Source organism: Mercenaria mercenaria, chromosome 2, assembly GCF_021730395.1.
Source record: "Mercenaria mercenaria strain notata chromosome 2, MADL_Memer_1, whole genome shotgun sequence".
In the NCBI taxonomy this organism is placed as follows: Eukaryota; Metazoa; Mollusca; class Bivalvia; order Venerida; family Veneridae; genus Mercenaria; species Mercenaria mercenaria.
In genome coordinates this window covers 24,568,353-24,590,344 of record NC_069362.1, presented here as the reverse complement: position 1 = coordinate 24,590,344, position 21,992 = coordinate 24,568,353, and the positions used below count along the sequence as shown (strand labels likewise).

Below are 21,992 nucleotides of genomic sequence, written 5' to 3'. Positions count from 1 at the left end.
GTGACCTCTAGAGTGGTCACAAGCAAAAGTTTACGGACGCATGCATGCACGGACGGACGACGGACACCGCGCGATCACAAAAGCTCACCTTGTCACTTTGTGACAGGTGAGCTAAAAATCAAACCATAAATTAAGTCTCTATATGGCTGCAAAAGCCAAAATAGCAAATTTTGGCCCTTTAAAGGGCCATAACTCTGGAACCCATGATGGGATCTGGCCAGTTTTCAAAAGGAACTGAGATATTATGCAAATACAAGTTGTGTGCAAGTTTGATATTAAAATCCATTGCAAAATATGGTCTCTATCGTGTTCACAAGAAATTGTGAACGGATGGATGATAGGTGATCACAAAAGCTCACCTTGTCACTATGTGACAGGTGAGCTAATAAAATGGGAAGGCTTTGTTCATAATGTTCCACTAAACAAAAAGCTGATATAATGGTAGTCCTACATTGTTTGTTGGGGTTTTAAGGTGGTCAGTCTCACTTGACAATTCTTACTTTTCCTACATTCTGTACAGATTTATTTAAGGAACAAAAGGGTATATTTAAATGTTAGATGCATATAAGAAATGTATGGTTTAATGTATTTTATAAACATTTAAATTTTTTAATTACCTAATCTCCCTTAGTATTAAAGTATTCAAAAAGTTGAGTACCTCTTTTGATTTCAATATAATTTCTAGTCTGATAGATTTCAAGATATTTCAACAATCTGAACTGAAACAGTGTGTAGCTTTAGAATGAATTTATTTCCAATCTATCTTGGCTGAGCAAACAAGATATGCAGAAGGAAGGTAACAGTAGCTATACAAACTTGCATTTCCAATAAATTTCTACTAAAATATGCAAATCAAGGTAAATATTTCACAAATAGCTACTAACATTCTTATTCATTATTCTTCACTGTGTATCATTTCTTTGTCAAAGTACATTTATCTTTATGCTGATGCTAACAATACTGTATCATGGTAGAACAAATAGGATATAAAAATCAAATTCTGAAAATTTATAACTCCAGTGAAAATCTCACAAGCATTATGTGCTCTAAGAACACAAGTCAGTGTAAATGATCAGATGCTAAAATTTCTAACAAATCCATTACTTAATCAAAATCACATCAACAGTTCAGGTAATTCAGCAACTTCCAGCTTTTGATGGTGGAAGAAGACCCTTACCCCTCCAGGCATTATTTCAGGAACAGGTAGTCACCTGGATAGAATCACGACCTTCTGCAAGCCAACTAGATGGCTCCCTCACATGATGCCCGAGCAGGGATCAAACCAGTCAATAACCTTAACAGATCGACCATGGAGGTCAAAATGGTAGTCCAAAATTTATCGTAACAAGCGACTGAGTATTGCAGTGGCAATACAGAAGTCCCCTTCCGGTATAAAACTTTGTTAGTATTCCTTCCTTGTGGTTGTTGGCAACAGTGTTAAGACTAAATATGCTTCAAAGCATTTAGGAGCTAAGAAACAAAAACTACTTTTACTTAAATTTCAATAGTGACCTTGACCTACAAGCATAGATCATGTAAGCAACATATTGTCTCATCATGGGGATCATTGTGTGCAGTATTAAGATAATCCATCAATGCACATAAAAGTTATGGAGCAGAAACAATTTTACTTGACCTTCAATAGTGACCTTGACCTTTGACCTACAAGCATAAGTCATGTACATGCATCATCTACACATTGTACTCTATTCACATAATAAGTTTTATGAACCTAGCTTATTATATATAAATACTTTTTGAGTAATTACAGGATCCTGATTTGCAGACGGACGGATGGACAGACGGAGGGCAATCCTATAGTCTCCTACAGTGTTTCACCAGTAGGGGACTAATAAGCAGGTTTGCAGATTATGCATTTGGATATATAATTACTATGACACAACACAGAAACACAACCTTTTTCCTCTCTCTGGTGCTCATTCTGCATGTATCCTTCACAAACTGACAAAACTTGCCAAATCCCTGTCTGTAATTAGGCTGAAAAAAAATAGTTTCATTTTCTACTTCAGAACTAGATCCCTAAAATGTTGCATTTATTTATCATGATATTCAGTAAACGAGAACTTTTGTTTCAATTAAATTTTTCACTTTAGTCAAAAGTTTCTCTAAATGACAAAAGCAAATTTTTTTAGGCAGTTTAAGTTTTTGAAATCAATTTCTACTAAAATACTTATTACTTTGACATCAAACTCTGAAACAAATGTATATACAGTTGAAACTTGCTATCCTGAATTCCAAGGGATTGAGCTTTATGCTTGGAAGTAACCGAAATTTGACTTAAAATGTTTTTCGGGACAGGACTTGAAAATGTCTTCAAGACAGTCGGAATTTTGAGTTAAGCATGTTCGATAAATATCAAGTTTCAACTGTCTTTACATTAAATGTTGCTGTAACATACTTTTGTCAATGTCAAACATACCTTAACATCAAGTTCTGCTATAAGGTATCTTTGATGTTCCACTTTGATCTTTTGTTCTATATCTCCAGCACTTGTTGATGGCATCCCAAACAAAATATCTTTAATTATAAAATACTTATTCATAAATTCCATTAATTTTCAATGGAAGCTGATAACTCAATATTTTTTTCATGCTATGTTCAAATTTCATAGCCGGTGTGTGACGTCAGTTTTGACGTCCATTCCATGCATGTTGTCACATCTAAAAGTTTTTTAATGACAATATTTTCAATTTTACTCTGGCTAAAGAACGATTTATTTCATTTATACAACAATTGTAAGTGCTGATGCATATGTAATAAAAATATCATTGGTTTGCACTAAGATTTATGAACTCGTTCTTTCGCAGAATATTATGCACCTAAACTCATGCAATATTTCTGCTGCAGAACTCATGCATATTTCTCAATACAAATCTCAAACCAGTATCAGTCTGGACTGATGTATGAAATATGCAGAATAAATATCATGTCTGACAAGGTGAAAACCTACATTATACATGACCTAAGCATACAATATTGTGACACCAAAATTAATACAACTCCAAGGAGAGCTACATTTCTTATTTATTGTGTTTTTCCTTTCCCAGTATAATAGTATAATGTTTGAAATGATCCAATCTTGCTTTATACTGAAGTTCTTGAGGTGTAAAAAAACAAAATTGTAAATTAATTGTGACTTTGGGAATAAGGCACATTTCAAATAACACAAATTCACAAGCACTATTTGGTAAAATGCATGAATCTTGTATGACAATAATGACATATCTTGAAAAACATGGCCAATCAAGCATTCTAGCATAAAATACTGTCACTGTCAACAGGTGTTTTAACAGGAGAGTAAATTAACACATCTTTTGTAAATGCATATTCCACAGAAGAACATGAAGGTAAAATGGCAATTTGACACATAGCTAAAATAAGTTTTAAAGGAATGCTTGTCAAAATAGTACTAATTCATCTTAGTTTTTATATATTTTGAGCAGGAATAACATTAACCCTTAGCCTGCTGGCGGCAGATGATTCTGCCTTTGCGGCCAGTGCAGACCAAGATCAGCACCAGACAAAGATCAGCCTGTACATCCTTGCAGTCTGATCATGGTCTGCACTGTTTGCTATTCAGTCAGTAAATTTTCAGTGAAAACCCCTTTGAGTAATAAGTGGTACTGTTCAAATTGAAAGATGGACCAGTCCATTATAGAAATATAGCATGTTAAGGGTTAAAGCATGTTTGTGTCCTGTTATAGCTTCTATAGATCCCTCAGGATACAATGGTGCCCTTGCCCTAACTGACTTCAGCACCCCTCGCCCTAAGTGACTCAGGCTCCAACCAATCCCTTGAGATTCTACGATGTTATAACACAAAAAAACATACACTATCCCTACAAAGTGACCTCAAAATTGATCAAACCTTTTGACATCATCATTATTTATCAGGAATTGTGCTACTGTTTGAAGGGTTATTAAAGGAAGAACAGTGGGGCTCTAACTATGTTACCTTGACAATTCAAATTTTCAAATGCTGATATGTCATAACAAAAAACAAGAGGACCATGATGGTCCTGAATCGCTCACCTGTCTCCACATGACCCAATTTTCATGAAGATCCATTGAAAAATATGGCTTCTAGAGAAGTCACAAGGTTTTTCTATTATCTGACCTAATGACCTAGTTTTTGAAGGCACATGACCCAGTTCTGATCTTGACCTAGATATTATCAAGGTGAACATTCTCACCAATTTTCATGAAGATCTCATGAAGAGTATGGCCTCTAGAGAGGTCACAAGGTTTTTCTATTTTTATACCTACTGACCTAATTTTGGCAACATGTGACCCAGTTTCAAATTTTATCTAGATATCATCAAGGTGAACATTCAGATCAATTTTCGTGAAGATCCATTGAAAAATATGGCCTCTAGAGTGGTCAAAAGGTTTTTCTATATTTAGACCTACTGACCTAGTTTTTGACCACAGTTGACCCAGTTTCGAACCTGACCTAGATATCATCAAGATGAATATTCAGACCAACTTTTATACAGACCCCATGAAAAATATGGCCTCTAGAGAGGTCACAAGGTTTTTTTATTATTTGACCTACTGACCTAGTTTTTGACGGCATGTGAACCAGTTTTGAACTTGACCTAGATGTCATCAAGGTGAACATTCTGACCAATTTTCATGAAGATCCTTTGAAAAGTATGGTCTCTAGAGAGGTCACAAGATTTTTCTATTTTTAGACCTACTGACCTAGTTTTTGACTGCAGTTGACCCAGTTTCAAACCTGACCTAGATATCATCAAGATGAACATTCAGACCAACTTTCATACAGATCCCATGAAAAATATGGCCTCTAGAGAGGTCACAAGGTTTTTTCATTATTTGACCTACTGACCTACTTTTGAAAACACGTGACCCACTTTTGAACTTGACCTAGATATAATCAAGGTGAACATTCTGACCAATTTTCATGAAGATCTATTCATAAGTATGGCCTCTAGAGAGGTCACAAGGTTTTTCTATTTTTAGACCTACTGACCTAGTTTTTGACCGCACGTGACCCAGTTTCGAACTTGACCTAGATATCATCAAGATGAACATTCAGACCAACTTTCATACAGATCCCATGAAAATTATGGCCTTTAGAGAGGTCACAAGGTTTTTCTATTATTTGACCTACTGACCTAGTTTTTGAAGGCACGTGACCCAGTTTCAAACTTGACCTAGATATCATCAAGGTGAACATTCTGACCAATTTTCATGAAGATCTTGTGAAATATATGGCCTCTAGAGAGGTCACAAGGTTTTTCTATTTTTAGACCTACTGACCTAGTTTTTGACTGCATGTGACCCAGTTTCGAACTTGACCTAGATATCATCAAGCTGAACATTCTGACCAATTTTCATAAAGATCCCATGAAAAATGTGACCTCTAGAGTGGTCACAAGCAAAAGTTTACGCACGGACGGACGGACGCACGGACGGACGACGGACGCTGCGCGATCACAAAAGCTCACCTTGTCACTTTGTGACAGGTGAGCTAAAAAGGTTCATGTAAAAAAAAAAATTAACATCAACCTGTAAGTAATTATCAATAACCATATTCTAAACAAAAACCTTAAGTATATAATTCTGACCTGACATATTTTTCAGATCTAGCACTTTCAAATGCAAGTAAGACCATAGATAGTATAAGTAAATTACACATGTGTATCCTTACCAAGTATTTTCCAAAGTCCTCTACCCCAACTCTTGAATGACTCCGATAAACTGAAGGTAGGGGAGACAACTCTATTCCTTGCAGTAATAATCAGCAGTCGTAATGCTAAAGCGGAATCCTGAAACACAAACATAGACTGATATTCATGGGTGACTAATTGTTTTCAACTTCACGCTTGCAAGGATAAAAAAGCAAATTCCTCGCAATCATAAAATTTCCATGTGTTTTACAATCAAAATAGCCATTTCTGACAAAACTATAAAATTCTATACCAAATGGAATAAAACGATTTTTACAGCAGACCTTAAATGGCTTTAATCTAGAAAAGTTCTGTGGTAACAAAACCGTCACTCCTAAGTAATCTCTTTCCTAAACAAATGGATATTCAGTCATTTAACAACAATAGGGAAACAAATGATACAGACAGCATTCTTGTATAGACATTATACAAGAAGCCCTGTTAATATCATTTATTCAGGTACAAGAGTCTTCAAAATTGCAAGATTCTGTCTACACTTACCATAAACAAAGATAAATTATCAATGTGAAATTTCATGTATTAGTCACGATAAATGCAATATCCCATCTTACATGCACAAAAGGAAGACATTCAGCTGGCTTTAAGAGGGTCAATGCATTAATATTAGGAGCTTGTGCCAGCAACATCACAGTTATATAAAAAATGATGTTTTCTGGCAAAATTCAGACAAACTGAAAAGCAGGTTGCACCTAGTAAGTGCAGTGCACTTTAATACTCACCGGAATACTGGCTGTTGTTACGTATTAACAAACTGATTCTGTCTAGACAACCTAAGGTTTGTCACTACAAATGTGTATCCACCTCAACTACAGGTGCTTAACCTTTGTCAATAAGGTAATTTTGATTTATCAGGCTATACTGTGCTGGCTGTGTGACAAAAATAAAAAGAGGTAAGTAATGTTGAATATTGCCACCATCTGACCTACAGATGCATCAGGTAAACTGTACCTCACCCTGCCTGGCACTTACATCGAGTAAACTGTCATGAGCAATGTCAGATCCTTTCTGTAGAAGCTGTGACAACTTCCATCTGTGTACCTGGCCAGGAAAGTTCACACTTGGTACCTCAAACTCTCTGGAATTAAAGAACCCACATTATAAATCAATAATACACCAAACCCGTGAGATTTCAGAATTCTGACATGTCAAATACATGTATGCCACTTTAGTCAAACTAAGCATATAAAATCACTGGACTCTATTACCAGTTAACAGATATCAATTCTAAATTAGATGGGTCATGGGTATATCATAAACTTAAACATGAGCACTGCGATGCAGAGCAATATATGCCCAAAGGTATTACCTTTGACCCATAAGTGTGACCTTGACCTTGTAGCAAGCCATCCGACACATGTGCTCCGCACATGGTCTTGATGTGGTGTCAAGTTAAAATCCTTCAAGCAGTTCAAGAGTTACAGAGCGGACACGACAGTCATATGACCTTTGACCCCCAAGTGTGACCTTGACCTTGAAGCCAGCCAGCCAGAACATGTGCTCTGCATGTTGTCTCGACATGGTGAACATTTGTGTTTCTTTGAAATCCTTCAAGGGGTTCAGGTATGACCTTTGACCCCTAAGTGTGACCTTGACCTTGAAGCAAGCCATCCGAAGCATGTGCTCTGCACGTCGTCTTGATGTGGTGAACATTTGTGCCAAGTTTCTTCAAAATCCTTCAAGCAGTTCAAGAGTTACAGAATGGACACGAACAAAGTCATATGACATTTGACCCCTAAGTGTGACCTTGACCTTGAAGCGAGCCACCCAGAACATGCGTTCTGCATGTCATCTTGATGTGGTGAACATTTGTGTCAGGTTTCTTCGAAACCCTACAAGGGGTTCAAGAGTTACAAAGCGGACATGAAATAGCTAACGGACTGACCGACAGACAGACGGACACCAGGAGTATAATATAATATGTCCGTTCAGGCGTATAGCAACTTAGTGTATTTGTATAATCAGTGCTTGATGCACCTTTCAGCTGAGTAGTAAAACCTTTAAATGACCTTTTGGCTCAGACAAGCTTACATATTAAATAGCATAGTTCTAAAATTCATAGCAATAAAATCTGTAAGAAGATCCTTTAGAAGCAAAGAACTTAAAGGTGCAAAATAAAGACAAATGAATAGACATAAATCTTAAAAAAAGACTACACATTTTGAAATATAGTACTAAACATTATGATAGCCGTGCAATATTCCCTTGAAATCAACACATGTGCAGAGAAACAAATGATTGTTTCTGTATTTTCTTAGACTGACATGGGGGGTCATTTTGTCCTACTTTCGTGTTTATCGCTTTTCCGTAATTGGTCGGAAATTCTTCGGGATCATGTGATTTTAAAATTATTTCAAACGAATATCCATTTAAGACGCGCAACAAAATAACTGTATTTTCATGATGGTAATTATGTACGACTTGCAAGAAAAATATGAGATGTACAAAATTTAAATTTAAAATTGACAGTGACATATATTAGGCCAAGACAATGTGTTTAATGTCTAAAATCTTATTAAATTAATGTAGCCATGTGTAGATAAAGAAGTGTATTTAGGTTAATTTCAATCATACTTTGTTTCTGCAGTGTAAGATAATTACTCATTTATATTCTTAAAATTATACTGAAAAGAGATTAACTGAAAAAGTTTACAGACGAAGTTGTAAAAACACTTTTATTCGGGAAGGGCCTGAATTGTCCTTATGAAAACTTGTAGTATAGCTGTATATTACCTGTATTATAAGAATGACTTTCATGAATTTTTTATGAGTTATAAAATTGTTGAATTCCATGTGCTAAGTTTGTAAAAATCACGTTATCGTTTTGGCATATGATATATTTTGCATCTATTTATAAATTATAGCCTCCTTTCGGAGGGTTCTTCCGAAAAAGTCCGAAGATGCTCGACGGGTTTGTAAGCAGTCGGAAAGCATACTTTCGGTTTGATATAGGCAACAGTTTTTGTTTATTTGTTAGTTATTCTTGAACATATTCATGACTATTTGGTCAGAACCGATGGAGTGGGCCATATTTTCAGTAAATAGGAAGTCTCAGCTACAAACTATGGTTTTCATATAATACTCCCTCGGGTTTTAGTAATGGACCTTTAAATGTAAGAAAGCCATAAATAAGTAAAGCATAACACGAGCTGTCTCATGACAGCATGCTCCACTGTTCCAAGGCTTCACAGTAAAATGGATCTTCTATATAACAATAGGTATATCATTCAAATTCATGTAAGAGTAATAGAACTTTCTGCTGTGATCTTGTTAAACTGCACCCAACAGCTGTGTGAAATTTCAACTAAGTATCTGCATTCATATTGGAGAACTATGTACTTTGTAAGTATGAACAAGAACAGCAAGTTTCGATTGTATAATCTGAGTAACAACAAAAATACTGAACCAAATTTAAGTTAAGATGGGGCATAATTTCGGAAATACTGCAGTCGGTAGAGTTACAACACTTAGTTTATATATAATTTATTTTAGGTCGATTGTAAGTGAAGTTCTGCAACTTATATTAATCACTCTCGACACCTCATTCCTGATGGAATCCATCGCCACGAGGGTATGAGAGAAGAGGCTAGTTTCCCTTTTAATGCTGAGCACCAAGCAAGGGAGCTACTGGTACCATTTTTCATGTCTTTGGTATGACTCGGCCGGGGATCGAACCCAGGACCTCCCGCACAAAGCGGACGCTCTTCCACTAGGTTACCGAGGCGGCAACAACACTTGTCTCACTAATTATCACTATCACTATGAACAAGTACAGCAAGTTTCAACTGAATATCTTAAGCAATGAAAGAGACCTTATGGACTTCATAAAAATCTTTAATAAATGCAGACATTGGCGCAAGGGCAAGTGCGAAAGCACTCCTTATTCTTTGAATAGTCAACATAAACATGTGTTACCCTTTGTCCCAAACACTTTTGAGCTGAGCATCTGTGAGTTTTTTCAGGTTCCCAAAGGGATCTGTAGCAACTTGTTCTAGTTCATCAAATGACGGAGCAACAAACAGATCCTTGTAATTGATCAAACCCTGAAATAATAAGAGTAATTTGTTGTTGTTTTTTTGTTGGGTTTAACGTTGAACCGACACAATCATAGGTCATATGGCGACTTTCCAGTTTTTATGGTAGAGAAAGACCCCAGGTGCTTCTCCGTGCATTATTTCATCACGAGCAGGCACCTGGGTAGAACCACCGACCTTCCTAAGCCAGCTAGATGGCTTCCTCACATGAAGAATTTAACACGCGGAGTGAGGCTCGAACCCACATTGGTGAGGGGCAAGAGTAATTTGTAACTGATCTGACACTGAAATAACAGGAGTAATTTGATTTAAAGCATAACTGCGATGAAGGTCACTTCTGAATATCCAGCAAGTCAGGCAAATGTTACAGACTTGTATACGAAACCATTTTTACTTCTGTGACCTTGACCTTTAAGGTAGAGGTATAGGTTTTGAAGAATGTGACATTTCATCTTGTTATGTTGAATGTTTTTGTCATGATATCTGAATATCCATTTATGAAAAAGTTAGAGACGAAGAGAAAAACGGCCTTAAATCTTTGATCTCTATGTTTGACCTTGACCTATAAGGTAGTGATACTGGTTTTAAACAGGACTCAACAACGTCACCAGAAATATCAATTTAAAAGTTTGTAAGTGAAAAACAGCACTTCTGAGAAAACTGAAAAAGCTATATAATTTTATCATGTTATAAAGATTTCGCATCGATACTCACTCTTACGATATCCAAACTGTAACCTAATAGCGAAAGCCTTTAATTTCTGAATTTGTCATATACTTATCGCGTAGCTGGTATTTAATAAATTGTTTATACACCTTTACATCGGTAATGAAAGGTTGCATCTGCTGCATACAACCTATTTACTATAAAATTGTTGGATCCAAAATCACAAAATATGCAATCTTAAAAGGTTGTAATTGGCAAATAGGACCTGTTTCTTCAGGAGATATTTCTAAAACCTGCTGAAAACTGGGTTGTTAGTAACAGATACGACCTTATATTATCAAAAACATGTTACTAGTGGCTCAGTTAACAGGTCCACACAAACATAATTTTATGCTAAAGTTATGGCCCATTCAATGCAGTTTCCTAAAATGTATAGGTCAAATAAGGTTGTAAGTAAAAATTATGACCTATTATTAAATTTTCTGGGATGTCAACATAGTCTTGTTTCAGTGAATGTTTGTGCCAATTACTTCAATATCGTTACATGCATAAAAAAGTTGTAAAGTATGTTAAATATTTGACCTCTGTTACCTTGACCTTTGAGCTAGTGGTCTTAATTTTCAACAAGGCAGTCTGAAAGACAGCTAAATCCCCCGCCACTGCTATGGATAGTGAAAGGGTAAAACCTTTGATTTTAGCTGTGACCTTGACCTTGAACTGACATGGCTGACTCATGAATTCTGCACAACGTCTTGATGAGGTGATCATTTGACCAAAGTTTCATGAAAATCCTTCAAGGGGTTTAGAAGATACAGAGCTGAAACCTTTGACCTTCAGTTGTGACCTTGACCTTGAGTTGACACGGCTGACTCATGAGTTCTTGATGAGGTGATCATTTGACCCAAGTTTGATGAAAATCCTTCAAGGGGTTAAGGAGATACAGAGTGGACACCAAATGGAAGGCTCAAACCTTCGACCCGTAGTTGTGACCTTGACCTTGAGCTGGCATGGTTGACTCATAATTCCTGCAAATTGTTCTGATGAGGTAATCATTTGACCCAAGTTTTATAAAATTCCTTCAAGGGGTTTAGGAGATATATAGCGGACACGAAATTGAAGGCTCAAACCTTTGACCTTCAGTTGTGACCTTGACTTGAGCCGACATGGCTGACTCATAAGTTCTGCACATCGCCTTGATGAGGTGATCGTTTGACCCAAGTTTGATGAAAATCCTTCAAGGGGTTTAGAAGATATAGAGCAGACACAAAATGGAAGGTTCAAACCTTTGACTCTAAGTTGTGACCTTGACCTTGAGCCGGCATGACTGACTCATGGGTTCTGCACATTGTCTTGATGAGGTGATCATTTGACCCAAGTTTTATAAAATTCCTTCAAGGGGTTTAAGAGATATAGAGCGGACACAAAATGAAAGGCTCAAACCTTTAACCTTGAGTTGTGACCTTGACCTTGAGCCGGCATGGCTGACTCATGGGTTCTGCACATCATCTTGATGAGGTGATCATTTGACCCAAGTTTTATAAAATTCCTTCAAGGGGTTTAGGAGATATAGAGCGGACACAAAATGGCAGGCTCAAACCTTTGACCTTGAGTTGTGACCTTGACCTTGAACCGACAAGGCTGACTCATGGGTTCTGCACATCGTCTTGATGAGGTGATCATTTGACCCAAGTTTTATAAAATTCCTTCAAGGGGTTTAAGAGATATAGAGCGGACACAAAATAAAAGGCTCAAACCTTTAACCTTGAGTTGTGACCTTGACCTTGAGCCGGCATGGCTGACTCATAGGTTCTGCACATTGTCTTGATGAGGTGATCATTTGACCCAAGTTTTATAAAATTCCTTCAAGGGGTTTAGGAGATATAGAGCGGACACAAAATGGCAGGCTCAAACCTTTGACCTTGAGTTGTGACCTTGACCTTGAACCGACAAGGCTGACTCATGGGTTCTGCACATCGTCTTGATGAGGTGATCATTTGACCCAAGTTTCATGAAAATCCTTCAAGGGGTTTAGGAGATATGGACCGGACACGATTTTGTTACGGACGGAAGGACGGACGGACGGACGGACAGACGGACGGAAGGACGGACGCAGACCATTCCTATAATCCCTCCGCCACGGCGGGGGATTAAAAAAGAACACATCCTATTATGATGGTTGTTTGTGCCAAGTTATTTCAAAGCTTGACAATGCACAACAAAGTTATCAGCCGAACAAGATTTTGTGAACACACACTGGTATACTGTGATAACACTATCACCCTCTATTTTAACAACGGGGAGTTTCAAAATTAAAGGAATCTGAAAGGTTGTTCCTAAAAACTGAAAGACCAATAGCAAGGATGTATAGTTTTTAGACTGGTCTCTAAAACTATGCTTTAAATGTGCATATGCTGTTTAACCCTTACCCTGCTAAATTTCTATAATGAACTTGTTCATACTTCAATTTGGACAGTACCATTAACTGTTTAAAGGGGTGCTTACCAAAAAGATCACTGAATGGCAAACAGTGCAGATCATGATCAGACTGCATGGATGTGCAGGCTGATCATGATCTACACTGGTCACAAAGGCAGAATAGATCGTGTCCAGCATGATAAGGGTTAATGCCAAACTGTTCTATAACCTGAAGGCATGCTATTAGTTTATTACCTTTTCATGTCCAATGTTTGTCAAAGAAGGTGGAAGAACAATTGGGAATTTTTTCCAGTGATACAACAGTGATTCTGCAACCTGAAATAAAAACAAGAGCACCGCCTTGCGGGTGCTGACGCTCATCTGATTTTTTTTGTATAATAGAAATATTGTCCTACCCATGATTTTCTAAGTCTAAAAAGGGCCATCATTCTTGCAAAAAGCAGGACGGAGTTAGGTTTCTTGATGTACAGTGTCCACTTATGATTGTGAAAAACTGTTGCAAGTTTTAAAGCAATAGCTTTGATAGTTTATGAGAAAAGTTGCCTTAAACATAATACTCAACCAAGAAAATGATTTTCATAGTCCAAAAGGGGCAATAATTATTGCAAAAAGCAGGATGAAGTTATGTTGCTTGCTGTACAGGGTCAGCTTATGATGGTGAACAAGTGTTGTAAGTTTCAAAGCAATAGCTTTGATAGTTTAAGAGAAGAAGTTGACCTAAACATAAAACTTAACCAAGAAATCTGATATTTTCTAAGTCCAAAAGGGGCCATAAATCTTGCAAAAAGCAGGATGGAGTTATGTTTCTTGCTGTACAGGGTCAGCTTATGATGGTGAACAAGTGTTGCAAGTTTTAAAGCAATAGCTTTGATAGTTTAGGATAAAAGCTGACCTAAACATAAAACTTAACCAAGAAACTGATTTTCTAAGTCCAAAAAGGGGCAATAATTCTTGCAAAAAGCAAGATGGAGTTTATGTTTCTTGATGTACAGGGTCTGCTTATGATGGTGAACAAGTATTCCAAGTTTCAAAGCAATAGCTTTGATAGTTTAGGAGAAAAATTGACCTAAACATAAAACTTAACCAAGAAATCTGATATTTTCTAAGTACAAAAGGGGTCATAAATCTTGCAAAAAGCAAGATGGAGTTATGTTTCTTGCTATACAGGGTCAGCTTATGATGGTGAACAAGTCTTCCAAGTTTCAAAGCAATAGCTTTGATAGTTTAGGAGAAAAGCTGACCTAAACATAAAACTTAACCAGGCAACGCCGACGCAGACGCCGACGCCGACAACCGCTCAAGTGATGACAATAACTCATCATTTTTTTTCAAAAAATCAGATGAGCTAAAAACAACATCTTCTAAAACAGAAAGTATCACTGTTTCATTAATTGTATGTTTTTTTTAGAATTCTTCCTTAATTTTGTAATTATACATATGTATCCGATCAAAGAAGTGATAGGTGAAACCTTTTCCCTTTTGAAAATATCTTTACTGCTAAAAACTCATTTTTCACAAGAATGTCCATTTCTTGCCTATGAAAATTTCTAAAAATTACTTAATAGACTAGATTCAATGCAATAAGGGCGTATCAACATATAGTTATTATATGTATATACGCCCTTATTGCACTGAACCCTCGTTAAGTGTATAACTTTAAACTGCTGTACTTCAGAGTTATTTGAGAATACTGTTAACATGTTTGAAGTGTTCTCACTTGCACTGTATACATAAGAAATATAACACTTATTATTAAACCTTAAAACAGTTTTCTACCTTATCCCTCTATCATGCCTATCAGCTTCATTTCACTATGCACTTCTTTGGACAATTATATACAATAACCTCACAGGGCAACCAAGTATTAACCTCTTAATTAATTTTACAAGTTACATACAATAACAAGAGCTCGCAGAACACGAAATGCCCCCCTTGAAGCATTCAGTAATTGCACAAGGAACAGAAATTATTTAGTCACTGTACACAAAATCTCTACTTTTCTGGGTCAATGTGACCTTAACCTTTGACCTATTTACCTCAAAATCAATAGGGGTCATCTGCTGGTCATGCTTAACCTTCCTATCACAATCCTAGGCTCAAGCATTCTCAAGTCATCATCCAGAAACGGTTTAACTGTTCTGGGTCAATGTGACCTTGACCTCTGGTCTCAAAATCCATATGGATCATGTGCAGGTCATGACCAACTGCCCTACTAACTTTCATGATCCTAGGCCCAAGCGTTCTTGGGTTATCCTCTAAAAATTGTTTAACTGTTCTGGGTCACTGTGATCTTGACCTTAGACCTATTGAACTCAAAATCAATAGGAGTCATCTGCTGGTCATGATAAGCATCCCTATCAACTTCCATGATCCTAGGCCCAAGCATTCTCAAGTTATTGTCAAAACATGGTTTAACTATTCTGGGTCACTGTGATCTTGACCTTTGACCTACTGACCTCAAAGTCATTCAGGGTCATCTGCTGGTCATGATTAACCTTCCTATCACAATCCTAGGCTCAAGCATTCTCAAGTCATCATCCAGAAACGGTTTAACTGTTCTGGGTCAATGTGACCTTGACCTCTGGTCTCAAAATCCATATGGATCATGTGCAGGTCATGACCAACTGCCCTACTAACTTTCATGATCCTAGGCCCAAGCGTTCTTGGGTTATCCTCTAAAAATTGTTTAACTGTTCTGGGTCACTGTGATCTTGACCTTAGACCTATTGAACTCAAAATCAATAGGAGTCATCTGCTGGTCATGATAAGCATCCCTATCAACTTCCATGATCCTAGGCCCAAGCATTCTCAAGTTATTGTCAAAACATGGTTTAACTATTCTGGGTCACTGTGATCTTGACCTTTGACCTACTGACCTCAAAGTCATTCAGGGTCATCTGCTGGTCATGATAAACCTTCCTATCAACTTTCATGATCCTAGGCCCACGCATTCTTGAGTTATCCTCTAAAAATTGTTTAACTGTTCTGGGTCACTGTGATCTTGACCTTTGACCTATTGAACTCAAAATCAATAGGGGTCATCTGCTGGTCATAATAAGCATCCCTATCAGCTTCCATGATCCTAGGCCCAAGCATTCTCAAGTTATTGTCAAAACACGGTTTAACTATTTCGGGTCACTGTGATCTTGACCTTTGACCTACCGACCTCAAAGTCATTAAGGGTCATCTGCTGGTCATGATAAACCTTCCTATCAACTTTCATGATCCTAGGCCCAAGCGTTCTTGAGTTATCATCCGGAAATCATTTAATTGTTCCGGGTCACTGTGACCTTGACCTTTGACCTACTGACTTCAAAAAGAATAGGGGTCATCTGCTACTCATGGCTAACCTCCCTATCAACTATCATGATCCTAGGTCCAAGCATTCTTGAGTTATCATCAGGAAACGGTTTAACTGTTCTGGGTCACTGTGACCTTGGCTTTGACCAACTGATCTCAAAATCAATAGGGGTCATCTGCTGGTCATGACCAACCTCCTATCAACTTTCATGATCATAAGCCCAGGTGTTCTTGAGTTATCATCCAGAAACTGTTTAACTGTTCTGGGTCACTGTGACCTTGATCTTCTGATCTCAAAATCAATAGGGGTCATCTGCTGGTCATGATCAACCTCCCTATCAACTTTCATGATTCTAGGCCCAAGTGTTCTTCAGTTATCATCCGGAAACCGTTTAACTGTTTTGGATCACTGTGACCTTGACCTTTGACCTACTGATCTCAAAATCAATAGGGGTCATCTGCTGGTTATGGCCAACCTCCCTATCAACTTTCATGATCCAAGGCCCAAGCGTTCTTGAGTTATCATCCGGAAACGGATCGGTCTACATACCAGACCGACCGACCGACCGACATCTGCAAAACAATATACCCCTCCTTCTTCGAAGGGGGGCATAGTAAGTGGTTTGTAAATAATATCAGGTAAGATTTATGCAAGGATTAACATTTGCAAGAAATCGAAAATGCAAATATCATGAAAATTATTTCTGTTCAATAGTGCAGAAAAAACTCTGATTTAGTTCTGGTTTGAAGTACTTATAAGGCTGAAAAAGCAGCATTTTCAAGTTACCCTATTGGATTGCATTTTGAAATTTCTGAAATATTTTCTATGCTAATATCGCAATGCCATTATGCATTGTCTGTCAGTTAGTAACGCAAACAAAATCAATACATATGTCACATATCTCCAAGAAAACCTCCTGAAATTGGAAATTTCAACAAGCTGTGCTGTTGGGAAACATTTTTTTTTCTGCAAAATCTCTCCATTAATCTCATCTTAGAGTATCAACACATTTTGCCTGTAACAGAGCTTTTTATTTCAAATAAAAAGAATGTTTCTGTGGATAATAGCTTTAGTGAAAATAGGCTACTGAACATCTACTGATAGGCCCAAGGGCAGATCTTCAATGATATAAAATAGATAAAGTGTTCCAGAGATGCTATAAACCAAGAGTCTTGGTAAAGAAAATGACTGTTATTAACAGTTTCCATATAGCCAACAGGTCCTTAAGCAATCATCTAAGGAAAAAGCAGTATATTAATTATTATTATTATTATTATTATACCACATTTATATAGCACTCTTTTCATGCACTTGTACACGTTCAAAAGTGCTTTACAGAATAAATTGCAAAAATACAAACAAATACGTATACAAAGATAATGCATTCCACATTAACAAAAATCATGAATGAAAACAAGTATAATTTAAAAAAAAAAAAAAAAACAAGATAAAAAAAAATAAATGTATCGGTCAGTTAACAAAATATTGTACAAAAAAGTGGGTTTTGAGCAGGCTTTTGAAAGCAGCTAGCGTGTCAGCTTCCCTGATTTTGACAGGAAGAGAGTTCCAAAGCTTTGGAGCAGTGCACGAAAAGCTGCGATTGCCATACATCATGGTATTAGATTTTGGCATAACCAGTGACAGCGTGTCTTGCGATCTTAGGGTCCTGACCGGTTTATACACTTCTAGCATATCCCTAATATAGGCAGGGGACTGATTGTGTAACGCCTTAAAGGTGTGGGTCAGAACCTTGTACTGCACCCTGTATTTCACTGGCAACCAGTGAAGCTCCTTCAGAACCGGTGTTATATGATTGCGACGGGGCGTCTTAGTGATTACGCGAGCTGCAGTGTTCTGGACATGTTGCAACTTGTTAAGTGTGCTGTTTGGTATACCACTTAACAAGGCATTACAGTAGTCTAACCGTGAAGTAACCAGGCTGTTTATAAGGGTTTTTGTGGCATCACTGGTAAGATACCGTCTGATGTGACCTATTCTGCGAAGTTGTGCATATCCAGCCCGGCACACACGAGTTGACTTGTTGTTCCATATCCATACCGCTGTCAAATACTGCTCCAAGATTCCTAACACATTTCGTGGATTTTATCACAGAATCACCGACCTTCACAGAAACGTCATCAATGTACTTGGAGTTACGCTTTGATGTCAATAGCATTACCTCAGTTTTGTCAGCATTGAGCTTCAGCATGTTGGAATTCATCCACGAGACAATTTCAGTCAGACAGCTCTCAATGCGGCGCAAAGCTTCACTTCTGGCCACAGCCTCTATCGGCTTAAAAGATAGGTATAATTGAGAGTCATCAGCGTAGAAATGATGAAGAAGTCCATGACGTCTGCATATGGCACCCACGGGTTTAGTGTACATGATATAGTTCTTTTTGGACCAAGCACTGATCCCTGGGGCACACTGTATTTCATCAACGTAGGCGTCGACAACTCACCATCAACGCATACAGTTTGATAGCGGTCACTAAGATATGATGACATCCATGCAAGTGCTTTGTGTGTGACTCCAAAATGATGTTCGAGCCGGTGTAACAGTGTTTGGTGATCAATCGTGTCGAAAGCCGCAGAAAGATCGAGTAGCACGAGGACTGTTACAGAATTTTGATCGAGAGATGTGAGGATGTCATTCTGTACCTTTATCAAAGCCGACTCAGTTGAATGAAACTTTCTGTAAGCAGACTGCAGTCCCTCATGTAGCTCATTTTCACTCAAGTGCCGCTCAAGACGCGCATCTACTACCTTTTCTAAGATTTTTGAAATGAAAGGGAGGTTAGATACAGGCCTGTAGTTTTTGAGAATGTTTGGTTCAAGACCTGGTTTCTTAAGCAGGGGTCTTATCCTAGCACTTTTAAACTCTTTTGGTACATAACCTAATTCCATTAATGACAGAAAAAGATATTTTCTTTCTCCTTAGATCCTTCATTTGTAAATCAACCTTTTCCTAACAAGAACAAACAGTCTCCTCTACAGAGTTGTTAAAAACAGGTTTCACTGTAACTAAAACAGTCTCATGCTAGTATTTGTTGGTGCTGGCCTTTGATACTAAAAAGCAAATCAAGGTTACATTAGGATTTAAAGGTGGTCAGTCACATTTAATCAACATTTAATGACATTTTTTACTTTTTGTTATTTCTGGTAGTGATTTTTTTAAGGAACAAAAAGACCGATTACATAGAGTTAGATTCCTATTTGAAATGTATATTTTATTATTTTTATAAAATTTTGTAATTACTCCCCTTTAATATGAAAGTATATAAAAAGCTGGGTATTTCTTTTCATTTCGATACAATGTCTAGTTTTACATTTGCATTTGATAGACATATCAACTATTGAACAATCTGAACCAAAATGCAAGTTTTAAAGCTGTGTGTAGCTTCTGAATTCATTTATTTCCAATCTATCTTGGTTGCGCAACCAAGATAGGCAAAGGGAGGTAATAATAATTTTTCAAACTTGCGTTTCTAATGAATTCCATCTAAATACATAATTTTTAATGCAAATATTTTACAAATATATTACAATATGTCTAATATTTATACATTTCCTTAGGCAAAGTATGTTTATCAAATTTATACTTATGATAAAATAACTCTATCTTGGTTGGGCAACCAGGATAGGAAAATGACATTTTAAAAATACCTCCAGTGAAAATCTAATTTGTATTAAGTGTTAAGTGAACATAAATGAGTGTAAATGATCATGTGCTAAAGTTTCGAACAAATCCATTACATGGCCAAAATCTGATTATCCACCTTTAACATAATTTTTAATCATTATTAAGTGCAGATACAGTATTCCTGGATTCCATACCAATTATCATTAGTTCCAGGCAAGTACTTGTCCAGTTAATGACATTATATGATATTTCTGTTCTTCTGTATGTCAAGAGGCCACAAGAGAAAACAATGCTGTCTGGGATCAAACTCACAACTGTTATAAAGGTTATTTTGTGCTTTCTTTACTTTTGGTAGTTGGTCTGTTTCAATGAAAAATATTAAACAAGACTGTTACAATTATCTGGGTAGCCAACCCATGTGACTTCTCTTTACTTAAAACTATGCAGTCTGGAAGTGACCGATAAAACATAGTAATACGTTTGCTCTGCCTTAACTAGGATAATGTTGCCTTCAATATTTCATCTGGACCATTATGTCATTTATTTCAGCTACTTGCTGTTGACAGAAAATAATGACAATATTCTGATATTTCACACTTAACCATTGTCAGATGTTAATCTCTCCTGCATAATGCAGTATCTATGGAATGTTTGGGGAATGGAGTTATGGTTTATATATCAATATTAATGTAAATATCATATCTAACTTGTTTCTCTTGGCTTCAAACAGGTGAGCACTGATCAAATACAAAAACTCCTCCTCTAGTTTTGCACTATGTGTAAAATAGTGTATAAAATAAATATTGCAGGCACTATTCTACAGTCAAATATAACAAGTGCTTGTAAGGGAACCTCAGGTACCCAAGCGTTAGTCTCCAGGTAGAACAATGAGAAAATATGCACGGAAATGCATTTGTTTCTTCTCATAAGCGAAAATAATGTCCCAATATTAAGATTTAGATTGTGTTAATGTAAAACCAAAATTTCACATGAGGGAGTGGGGGGTGGGGTAGGAATGGGGTAGGGGTGGGGTCCAGTTGGGCACTTGGTTCCAAAATGCCTATCCTTCAGACTACTAATTATGTAAAGTAGAACAACTTATACTAATAAAGCAGGAAATTTAGTATAGTACCTTTATGTTTACTCGAGTTAAGAACAGGGAATATAGTACTTTTATGTCTACTTGAGTTAAGAACAGGGAATCAGTCCCTTTATGTCTACATGACTTAACAATAGGGAATACAGTACCTTTATGTCTACTTGAACTAATAACAGAAACAGAGAACTTTATGTCTACTTTAGTTAAGAACAGGGAATACAATACGATTATGTCTACTTGAGTTAAGAACAAGGAATACAGAACCTTTATGTCTACTGGATTTAAGAAGAGGGAATACAGTACCTTTATGTCTACTTGAGTTAAGAAGAGGGAATACAGTACCTTTATGTCTACTTGAGTTAAGAACAAGGAATACAGAACCTTTATGTCTACTGGATTTAAGAACACGGAATACAGTACCTTTATGTCTACTTGAGCTAAGAAGAGGGAATACAGTACCTTTATGTCTACTTGAGTTAAGAACAAGGAATACAGAACCTTTATGTCTACTGGATTTAAGAACACGGAATACAGTACCTTTATGTCTACTTGAGTTAAGAAGAGGGAATACAGTACCTTTATGTCTACTTGAGTTAAGAACCTTTATGTCTACTTGAGTTTATAACATGGAATATAGTACCTTCATGTCTACATGGGTTAGGCGCCTTCATGTCTACTTGCTTAAAAAAAAGAATATTACAACAGGCAATATTAACAATGGTATATAATTGGGAATGAGATTCAGTAGTTCAGTCTATGATCTGATCAAGAGACATTACTTGCTGACCCAGTATATTCTATAGTAAAGACTGATATGGATTTTGAATTGGACAAAAAATGACAGCAGGAATACTGGGTATAGTCAGACTAAGTGGAAGAATTAGTAACAAACTGAAGGAAAGGGTAAACAGCAAATTTGAATTATTGCATACAGTATTTTTTGTGGTTGTTACAAGGAATAATGTATTTTATACTTACTGGAGATAATAAAACAGGAATTCTAACATGGTTCGATTTGTTTTCCAGTTAAACAAAGAAGAAAATCAAGCTCTATATATTCTGCGATAAACAACGGTTGACG

The 21,992-nt window shown here is 36.9% G+C and overlaps 1 protein-coding gene across 2 annotated transcripts in view; it reads right to left on the bottom strand.

The window, feature by feature from the left end:
• LOC123563530 (uncharacterized) overlaps positions 1-21,992 on the bottom strand; it is a 234,387-nt gene that overhangs the window by 182,619 nt on the left and 29,776 nt on the right. For both annotated transcript variants that reach the window (XR_008368906.1, XM_045356374.2), the window contains exons 4-9: positions 13,103-13,183; positions 9,648-9,775; positions 6,705-6,810; positions 5,696-5,813; positions 2,441-2,538; positions 1,918-1,998 (exon numbers count right to left, since the gene is read on the bottom strand). Coding sequence is in view for 1 of the 2 variants with exons in the window: in XM_045356374.2 (XP_045212309.2) it covers positions 1,918-1,998; positions 2,441-2,538; positions 5,696-5,813; positions 6,705-6,810; positions 9,648-9,775; positions 13,103-13,183 (612 nt within the window). In the remaining variant the exon portion in view is untranslated. The remainder of the gene's footprint in view (positions 1-1,917; positions 1,999-2,440; positions 2,539-5,695; positions 5,814-6,704; positions 6,811-9,647; positions 9,776-13,102; positions 13,184-21,992) is intronic.